This window comes from Stegostoma tigrinum, chromosome 6 (assembly GCF_030684315.1).
Source record: "Stegostoma tigrinum isolate sSteTig4 chromosome 6, sSteTig4.hap1, whole genome shotgun sequence".
Taxonomy (NCBI): domain Eukaryota; kingdom Metazoa; phylum Chordata; class Chondrichthyes; order Orectolobiformes; family Stegostomatidae; genus Stegostoma; species Stegostoma tigrinum.
In genome coordinates, this window is record NC_081359.1 from 67,943,880 (window position 1) to 67,955,020 (window position 11,141).

General features: G+C 40.3%; 1 protein-coding gene across 2 annotated transcripts in view; it reads right to left on the minus strand.

Moving 5' to 3' along the window:
* pdgfd (platelet derived growth factor d) overlaps positions 1 to 5,307 on the minus strand; it is a 165,724-nt gene extending 160,417 nt beyond the window's left edge. Inside the window, exon 1 of one of the 2 annotated variants that reach the window (XM_048533534.2) lies at positions 4,501 to 5,307. In XM_048533534.2, the coding sequence (XP_048389491.1) occupies positions 4,501 to 4,612 (112 nt within the window). In that variant the 5' untranslated portion in view covers positions 4,613 to 5,307. The remainder of the gene's footprint in view (positions 1 to 4,500) is intronic. The other variant, XM_048533533.2, reaches the window with a different exon arrangement.
* Between the last annotated feature and the right edge of the window lie 5,834 nt (positions 5,308 to 11,141).

Genomic DNA, 11,141 nt, shown 5'->3' on the forward strand with positions numbered 1-11,141 from the left:
GTTCCTCATTTCTTCTTGCATATGACATTGATTTTAAGAAGGAGGATATACTTATAGAGGATCAAGAAGTTATAATACTACAGACAGATTAATTGAATGGGCAAATCTGCTAGTTTCGAACTCAATGTGAGGAAGTGTGATATCATCCACTGTGATCCAAACAAAAATGCCCAATAGGAATACATTCTTAATATTGAGAGATGAGAAACTGTGGAGGACAACTTTTTTCACAGATCGCCAAAATGTCAATGTGCAAGTACAAAGATACTACACAAAATGGCTTTTAGAATTTTGCCTTTTCCACAAGCAGACTGGAAGACAATTGCAAAGAATTGATGCTTTAGCTGTAAAGAGCATTGATAAAAAAGGGGCTGGGGTACTGAATTCAACTTTGGGTACCATGCATCAGGTTGGATTCAGCTTCTGAATTCAGTTAGATCACAGTTAAGCAATATACTGAGTTTACATGATTGACCTGGCTTGCACCCATAATTGATACCCTCAGCTTCACAACAATCACGCAATCTCTCTATTGAATATGTCAATTGATTTAGCATCCAGCTCTAATTCAAATTCAGCAAAATGACGCAAAAGTGTAAAGGTTTATATTAAGATGTCAGGTTATGTAAATATAGGACTGAAGATCAATTTGGTTATATAATTTTATTAGATATTGTAAACATAAACTGATCTACTATGAATGCAGATCAAGGGGGGGGGGGCACAGGGGAATGTGTTTACTGAAGGCCAATCATCTCACTCTGGGACATAGCCACAGAAATTCTAGGGTTGGATCCTAGGCTTAACCAATGTTATCTTCTTTACCACTGACTTATCCTCCAACATAAAGGCCAGAGTTGACTTAACTTTTGGAGGGCAATGCCTCAACATATGAGGATACAGAGGAGCTGCTGTTGTGGGGAAGTTGCTGGCAGTAATTTTTGTCCTTGTTGGCAATTTGGGCACTTGGATGACATGATGGCTCAGTGGTAGCACTGCTGCCTCACAGCACCAGGTACCCTGTTTTGATTCCAACCTCGGATGACTGTCTATATGGAGTTGCACATTCTCCCTGTGTCTGTGTGGGCTTCCTCCCACAGTCCAAAGATGTGCAGGTTAGGTGAATTGGCCGTGCTAAATTGCCCATAGTGTCCAGGAATAAGCAAGCTAGGTGGGTTAGCCATGGGAAAGCCAGAGTTATGGGATAGTGGTGGGGAGGGGTCTGGGTGGGATGCTCTTTGGAAGGTTGGTGTGGACTTGATGGGCCAAATGGCCTGCTTCCGCAGTGCAGGGATTCTATGCATTACAATTTACTAAATGGTAACTGCGTGAACACAGCAAAACCTCACATTTTTGAAACTTTTTTTTACAATTCTAACCTTCTCCATACATAACATGTACATTGCATTGGTACTTATAACATTTGTGCCCCAACAACTATAGTGGCTTAGTGTAATTCGCATTGCCTGCTGATCCAGCAATGCCTCAATATTAATACCCTCACCTTTTGTTTTATATCCCTCCGAAATCTGAGCATTTAATTTCTCTGCCTTCTCTAGCCCTAAAATCCTTCAAAATATCTGCACATCTCTGAGCCTGACCTCTAATACATTCTTGATTTTCTTTCCCCCATTATAGACAATCCTGCTTTCAGCTATCTGGGTCATAAGCTTGTCAATTCTCTCCTTCAAACTCTCCACCTCATTTTTGCCAATCTTCCTTAAAATTTGTGCTTTTCTCAAAAAAATTACTCCTGTTATCTGCTGAAGAGGTTTGGTGTTAAAATTTTATTTGATGTTCCTCAATTGTCTTTGGGTGATATAATTTGTTACAGTTGTTGTATAAAATCAATAGAAGCAAAAAAAAATAGGATTACACAACATTTCTGGCAGTATCCGCGGTGATAAACAGAGTTAATCTTTCAAGTCTATGACACTGAAATGTTAACTTGGTTTCTTTCCACAATATATTTCCAGCAGTTTTCTATTACTACTGCAGAAACTGAAAATATGTTGCTTTTTATATTGTACAACTGCATGTTGCTGTGGCAAGTCTCACTGAGACACAGGTCCAACCTTTCACATTACTTCAGTCCCAGTCTCTCCTCTGAGACAGCGTATAGTGGTGGTAGTGGGCAGTGATAAGTAAAATGAAATGTGTACTCCTCACTGAACTGATTTATTTGAGCATTTACCCAAAAGCAGCATTAGTGGAGGGTTTGGGAAAATAATTCCATTCCTGTTTTGACAAATTCAGGAGATGTGTGGCTAAGGAAGGAAATTAGCAAAGCCAAATAATTAAAAGAAATAAAGTCAGCTGTTTAGTTGCCTGAAATATTTTTTCCTCCTCTAAAACTTTCAACTACGATTAGGTGCACTTTATCACAACTTTTCTCATTCCAGCACATTGGAAAATAGGTCCAGGAACTAAAAGTGATTGATATGGATACCCAAATTCAGAAGTTATCAGCAAACCTATTTGGTCTCACTGAACTGCAAAATTAATTTTAAAATATCAAACAGGGCATGATTTTCTTTGAGTGAGTAATTCCCAATTATCTCATGAAAATTCTCAGTTTAAATGAAGGCGAGCCACTTAAGTTAAAAATTGCTTTGATAGCAGGTGGCACAATTTAGGATATGTTGTTTAAATGAAAGGCACAACTCAAATTTTAATTAATTCATGGACTAATAAAGAATGATTTTTAATGTTGGAATTCAATTTACAATCATTTTAATAAATAAGATTAAATTAATTTAAATAAATTGGTGAGCTATGAATTAACTCAAAATCTTAATTTTGTAACAAATATCTCTGATAATTAACTTCCACATTCTGACAGGGGTTAAAAGAAAGAAACATTTTTGGCCAGAGAACAATTAACTCAATGATGTCTGATATTTATGATAATGGCACTAAAGTTTTAGTTACTAGAACAACTGCTTAGCACAGTAAGATTGCAGAACAGGATCTTCAGACATTATGGGATCATCCACAGTCTGAAATTCTGCAGTATTACAATCACAGAATTTTCATGATACAGGAAGCTATTCAACCCATTATGTCTGTACCATCACCCAAAAGAACGGGTCAGCTAGCGCCACTCTCCAGCCCTATTTCCATAGCTCTCTAACGTCATCCCTTTCAAATATATATCCAGCTCTCTTTTGAAGCCTCCGATGGAATGCGCTTCCATCACTCTCCCACGCAGTGCATTCCAAATCCTAATAACTCTCTGAATAAAGAAGTTTCTCCCCATCTCATTCTTAGATCTCTTGCTGACAATTCTGAAGATACAAAGGACCTGCAAGCAAATTTCGTTTGGCGCTTGGCAAATGCACCAACTCCAAGGCAGAGTCGAGGGATTCGGATCCACGGCCCGCATGATGTCAGGACATGTTGACGCCACGGTCAACTGACGTCACAATGGGTTCTGGTTCCCCGCCCCCCCGACCCAGTCCATTTAAAACGGAGGCAAGTGGAAGGACAGTGTAGTGCGGTGCCTTTAAGGCAGATATGGACGAGCTCATTGCACTCGCTGCAAATGGGAGTGTGGCCTTGAAGGAGATAGATCCTCCCTCTTTCACTGTAATGCATACAATGGCACTGATGAGGTCATGCTTTGCTCCTTCCACATCTGAGTGCCGAGTAATGTGTCTTCCCGCAGGGTAATAAATCCCGCTGCCTCCAAAAAAGCTGACACATTCTTCCAGCTGCTGGAAGGCAGCGTGCTCTGAAACCAGAGTCCTGCACAATGGACACGCATCTGTCAGCATTAACACGGCAGGCACGGCAGCGAACCGCCCTCAGCCAAAACAACGGCCAGCCACTCTTCTTACAGTTTTATTCCACTACTGAAATTTCATGACCCAAAGCACAAAATTCATTGCAGGGGGGAGCAAGGCAAGTTTAGTAAACACGAGATTCGGTGTCTCCTTTGTCCAGACAAACTTTTGAAAACTAATTTTAAAAACAAGTTTATGAATTTGAGAAAGTCTTGTCCTCTGTACTCTGCCGAAACTGACAGGGACTAACATTAAAATGCATTAATTTACCAACTGTTTAGATTTCTTGATGATTATATACACATCGTGGTTTCTTATTCTTCGAGATTTACCAGTTGTATGGTAAATCAGTTAAAGATCTTTTAAGCTGCCCTAAAAAATGCTGCCTTCGTTCTAAAATATAATGAACGAATAGAGCCCGAATACATGTGCCAAAAAACCCAAAGTACACGAGGACCGCACTAAATATAAAATGTTTTAAAAATGGAAGAGTTGGAACGTTTCAGCGAGATAAACTAAATGTTCTGCCAAGATCTTAAAATGCTGCCGTACGTACTTTGGGGAAACAGAGAGAGACAGAGAAAGTTTTGCAGTTTTTTTTTGGATTTTCTTTACGATACTCAGCCCAACAGGAGTCGCTGAACAGCCCAATTAGCTAGAAAACATAACGCTCGAACTTTTAATGCGAAAATTTTTCAGCAAAACTGCAACTTACCATCTCTCTGTATAGTAGAGGATCGCAAAGCTTTAATAGATCCACCTTGAGCGTTGGTGCCATGAAGGCGAAAGTCTCCAAATACTGTAACCAATATGAATAGCAATAACATTGGGATATATTACCAAACTCCACTGCTTATTTAATATCAAATCCAGTTAGGCGACGTATACTCTTGATCTAAAAGCGTTCTCAAAGGTCTAAAGTGTTTTTTTTAACAAACTTTCTGCATCATTAATGCGGCAACAGAGAGTGATTTGTCCGTCTAAAATCGGCAGTAAAAGAAACCCCGTGACTCGAAATATGTAACAGGTTGATTCTTCGAGTCCCCGATCAGGAATAATCAAAGAGTCCAGATTTCACCCAAAGACTGTGTCCTGTGACGATCTCATCTTCAAAGAGCTCGAATGCATCATCAAAGCTTTCAAAGCGCAATAAAAACAGAATCCTTGTAAATGTCTCCTGGCCGTGCTAAACATATGTTGTGGCTTAAAAATGCAGAGGCAGTGATCGGTGCAGATCGCGCGTGTACTCCCACAGTCCTGGTGAGGAAATACGCCGGGTGAAGCATAAGGAAACAGCAGTGTAAACAAAAGGCAAAAGCATTGCAAGCTACAGCTGAAGCTTTCACGTTAAAAGGAAAAAGTCTACACGTAGCAGTTTCTGTTTGACGCTGGGAATGTCATCCATAGTGCACAGTCCTTATATGACTCAGACTTGGCAACAAGTTCATGTGTTTTTTTTCCCCCCTTTTCACTTTGTAGGATATGGAACCAGTCGCAGATTGCAGCTCTTATGCTGTACCAACAATCCATGAACTATTTAGCACAGATCAGTTGCTGTGCATTACCCAGCGTTACAGTCAAATGCATTCGAATCAGCCGAACTGAATTGCGTCGTCACCCCAGACCGTTTTCGCTTTCTCAAAGTGAACACCCGGGGCACTTAGATTCACCGGGAATTTTCTGCGTTGACACCAATTTTAACAAATCAAAACCTTGAAGTGATAACGCTTAGCGTTTTATTGTCTCTGCAAAGCCTTTGTGTAGTGGTAGTGTTTCTACGTCTGAGCCAGGAGGCCTGGGTTCAAGTTCCACCTTCTTCAGAGGTGTCTAGTAGCATCTCTGGCTAGATTGAAAAGGAAAATACTTTTATTGTCTTTGCAAAGGCCTTGTGCAGTGGTATTATCCCTACCTCTGAGCCAGGAGGCTGCAAATAAACACTGGCTGCTCCCACACTGTAGGGAGACTTTGATTCCCTGCTCCAGAGGTATATAATAACTCTAAATAGGTTAATTACAAAAAACGATTCTCTGTGCAAAGGGCTTTTGTAGTGCAGTGGCAATGTCCCTACCTTTGATTCCGGAGGCCCGGGTTCAAGCACCATCTGCTCCAGTAGTGTAAAACAACATCTCTGAACACATTGGTTTGGAAAAATAGGTTAAATAAAATATTTGCCTCTGCAAATGCCTTGTGCAGTCACAGTGTCCCTACCTCTGAGTCAGTAGCCCCACCTCATCCAGAAGTGTGTCAGAAAATATCTCTGTTCCTTCTGCAATGACATCTATTGATTTAGGCATATTGTTTCTGGAACCTTATAGTATAACACATGGAGCATTAATGACTTGGGAGTGGAGGAGGTATGTAATAATTTCATTAAGTGATGTAATTAGCAGTCATAGTTATCTCTAATTACCCTGAGCTAAATTATTAGAAATCATAGCAAGAAAAAGATCATTTGGCCATCACGCTTGACTTGCCTTTTAGATACAGCATAAGATCTCAGAGCAGAAATAAGCTATTTGGCCCATTTAGTCTGCAACCATTCAATGCAATCATGGCTAATCTGACAATCCTCAAATCCACTTTCCTCCGTTATCCAATAATGTTTGATTTCCTGAATGAGCCAATCTCTGCAGCCCTGGTAAAGCATTCCACACATTCTGTAATGCTCTGAGAGGAGAAATTTGCCCTCATCTCTGATTTAAATAGATAATCCCTATTCTGAGATTATGCCCTCTAGTCCTAGATTCTTCCACAAGGGTAAACATCAATCTTGTCAAGCCCTCTAAGAATTTTGTTTGCTTCATTCAGGTTGCCACTCAAAAACTCCAATATAGGCCAAGCTACTCAATCCTTTCTTGTAAGAAAGTCCCTCAATTTCCAGAATAAGTAGAGAACCCACCCTGGACTGCCTCTAATCCTAGTATATCTTTCCTTTGATACAGGGTCAAAACTGTCCACAGAATTCCACGTGTGGTATGATACATGCCTTGTATAGTTTTAGCAAGACATCCCTATTTTCTATGTTCACTAGGCTTGAAATTTTAACTGTTTTCTCTCCTCAGATGCTGCCAGACCTGCTGAGTTTTTCCATCAATTTCTGTTTATGCTCCCTATTTTTATATTCCATTCCCTCTAAAACAAAAGCCAACAATCCATTTGCTTTCCCTTTAACCTGTTGAATATGAATTTAGTTATGCATACATTCCTGCATGATACCTGTGATCCTGTATATTCTCATCCTCAAGTACCTGTATACAACTATCTTTTAAAATTGTTTAGGATGCTGTGTTATGTCAGACAACAGGTATGCGATATATCTTCAAGGAACATGCTCCTGATATCATCATGATATCACGGCTTGTGACCTAATGGTATAAACTTTCAGACTCCATCTTTCAAGCTGCACTCTCCTGTAACATGACATGCTGAGGGAAATCTGGTACTCTACAACATTGCTCAGCTTGTGCCCAGAAAAGCAAGTGCCCATGACTGTAGTGTAGATATGTAACTACCAGAACATGTAAAAAAGTTCACTGAATTCTTCAGTACTACATGGTCTACATCTCATATTTATGTTGCAGGAGTGTACTTGAGTATCATTGTGTGATGGTTACAAGCCACGAGTGAGTAAACCCTGCCACAGACACATAGGAGTGTTACAGCAGAGAAGGTGGCCATTCCATTCATTGTACGCGTGGAAACTCTAAAATAGCACCTCAGCGAGTTCTACGCGCCCCCCCATTTTTTTCATAATCTGTAGTCATGCAAGTTTATACTCGTCAGATAATCAATTCACTTTTCGGGGCTTCTATTGGAGCATGCATTCAGGAAAAGCATTAAAGTTAAAAACCTTTTCTTCATCTCAAACTGTTTCTTGAAATCAGTGAATTCTAATTTTTGATACTTCTGCCAACAGGAACTATTTTAGAATTCGAATTAGCATTACAACAGTGAGGTGGTTGTCTTTGACCAGCACAGATGCAATGGGCCGTAGGCCTTTTATCTGTGCTGTAGATGTCTATGACTCGAAAACTCGTTTTCTGAGTCTACTCTTTACATTTCTGTTAAAATTGCAAGGCAAGGGATTATTAAACTTTGGGGCTGTAGTTTTCAATTTAGGGAAAATTAAAGAGTCACATTCCCTGTTCTGGGTTCTGCCTGAAATTAAGCCTGGACAGTGTGATTGTCAGAAATCCAAAGTTTGGGATTATTTTAGGAAGAAGGAGCAAGCTGATAACACTTGGAGGCGAATGGTAGTCACTCAGCCTCTCAGAGTCTCAGAAAGGTACTAGGTCTAAACAGTTGTACTTTCCATTAACTTCTAAGATAAAAGAGAGTTTGGACCAAGGGTATCTAATTAGCATTCCTACCTGAATTCAAGGTTAATGTATTCCATATTGCCATGGAGAAGAAGGCAGAAGAAGCCATTTTTGAAATCACATTCCAGATTTCCCTACAAATCAATGATTATCACAAATATTCAGCTGCAGTTCTGTACATTCAGTGGAGGCTTTGTGAGCTACGTAGGCAAATACAAAAGGGAGACAGTCTCTAGTCAAAAAGGGGAAATGGTAGAACTTCCATGGAAAGTGTGATGGGCAATATACAGAAAAAGAAACTTTTTTTCTGTAGTTTAAAGTATAAGGATTCTCCTACTAAAAGAAAGTGGTGTTTCATCAATAGTGTTCGGTAAATCAAATCCGTAAGATCCCCTTAAAGCCATGCAGCATCCAGGCTTGGTGTTGCTCCTTTAGACAAAATCCTGGAACTGTGTCCCTATCAACATTGTGAGTCAGTGTGCAGCATAGGCATTGCAATTGTTCAACAAAACAGCTCACTACCAACTTCTTAAGGCAAATCAGGATGACTGAAAAAAGCTAGCCCAGACAGCAATGCCCATGTCCCAAGTGAATTTTTAAAAAATTGTTGCAGTAAAAGTTCTAAAACTTGAAATCTTTTCATTCTTTCAGGTAGTAATTGGAAATATGAATTTCTGATAAAAAAAAGTCATTGGCCTCCATTGAGATTATCTTATGGCCAAGAATGTAGGAACGGGTTTTACAGTTGATGGGGGATTTAAGAAACTTTTAGAAGACTGAGGAAAATGTCTGAAAATAAAATTTTCTAGTGTCTTGTCGCAAGTTGCATATTAGCCTTTGGAGGGAATTAATAGCATTGTATTCTGTGGTGATTGATGCTGACCAATATAAAATGTGCAAAATAATTGTAGTGTTAATTGAGATGGTGTGTTCCTGGTGGGAATGAGATAATTACCCCAACATGTGAATTAGGTAATGTAACCTCAGGATAGATATAGTCAATTAATGTCTCTATTTTAGTATAATTGTGAAAATTAATTAATCCCATCAAACAAGTGTACACTGTATTTTCTAATTATTTGATTTCTCCCTGACCTGTGTTTACGAACATGTATTTCCAAATGTCAGGTTTAAATTTGTAACTAATCATTCATAATTCTTCATTCTTTGAAGAACATACTGATGGTGACCTTTCCACTTTGCTCAGTCATGATTACTGCACTTGTTTCAGAAGAAATACTGAGACTATTTTCGGCTCCTTCAACATCATAATGGTTAATATATTTTCCAAGGTACAGTCCTTCATTCTTTCTTAACAGTGGTAAGGCATGTGCTGCCCTGAAACAGGTCAGAGCAGGGTACCTGGTGACTTCAGCTCTCTGCTTTCTCCAAGGGGCCATCATATTGAACACCTGATGATGGGCAACCCACATTCATGGGCATTGGCATCCAAAATGCGACAGCTTCCAAGAATCCTCATGGCACATCTCTACAGGACACTTCTCCACTTCTATGCTGCATTTTGGGCTGCATTGGTAACTATCTTCATAATACTGCTGCAGGGACTCTGTGCACAGAGACATGCGCCCAGCGCATGGATTGAACCAGGCTACATCTCGGGGGTCTTCACTTGTTGCCACAGTGCTCATTCACTCTGAGTTGACTGGATGCTCACTGAATCCCTGACTTGCCATTGCCTTGTCTTACCTTTTACTGCTTCTCCCACTCAGCACATACATAAAGTCTGCAATGGCTGTCAGCAGACCTCAGTGAAGACAAGGGAGCTGGCCTTTGGTCAGGGGATCCTCTGATAACAGCGTGAGGTCTCAGACACAGTAAGCCATTCAAGGCAGCCAGAGTCAGGGACGTTCTCCACATAAGGAGTGAGAAGCTAAATGTTGTGCAGCCCATCACTTGTCTCAAGTCTTACTGTCCTACTGTGGGCTGTTTGCTTCTTGGAATTAGAGAGAGAGAGAAACAGGCATTAAGGGAGATGAAAATGGGTGGCACAGTTGTTTCTGTTGGTGCAGAGGAGGAGTCCTAAGTGAATCAATGGGCAATGTAGAGGGCATGCAGGGTTAGTGGTGCCAGGGGTTAGGATGGGAAGTAGCAAGAGGAGATGTTGCAGCCAGTATTGAGAGTGGTAGAACATGAATCATTGGCATTCTTCTTACAGCACTGTGCATTCTTGCAGATGGCTGTGACTTTTAATACAGGCGGCAAACTCAGACAAAGTGGCATGGCCAGGTGTGTTCTCCATAGATGGCCCTGGAGAAAGAGGGCATCCTGCAGCTGCACCAGCCCATCCAGCAAGACCTCCAGGTCCTTGCCCACAAAGAGGACAACCATTTTCCCTTAACTGTCATGTCTGGGGCAAATGGCAGGAACTATATAGGGTAGCTCCAGACTGACAGTGATTGTCTGGGTGCACAATAGGCTTTTAAAGATGGTGTGAATGCAAGGGATGCTGGTCTTTTGGCAGATATGTGCTGAGTGGCAAGCTGTTCCAGGAGTGGTGCCTCTTAAGATGGGGATAGAATCACATCAAGAGATATTGTAGAGGCATGCAGGTAGTTATTGAGGTGATTTTGGTAAGATAAAGCAAGAAATCTTGCTAGGCCCTGTGGCAAAAATCCTTCCAAAAAACTGAGTGCTACATGCAGTTAGCTAAAAAAGTAAGATTCAGCCCTTAATCTTGTAACATCATATCGTTCAAAATACTTGAATACCAAAAGAAACAACGTAATGCCATCTTTGCAAAGTTACTGGTTGAAAAATGTATGATGAGCAACATTTGCTTAGGATTCTTGAGTTTGACAATACTTCTACCCTGCTATAAATTGCTATAACATTGGCATTATAATTTGATTATTGACAATTTGGCAGTTGTTACCATGATCTAATGCATTGACATTGTCTTCACTGCGCATCTAAATAGCAGTCTGAGGAAGATGCCTGCAGAATCTTTGAGTTAAAAATTCTCAAAACAGGTTCTCAAAAATTGTTCAATTTTCAAGTTCTGTCTAAACAAACGTTA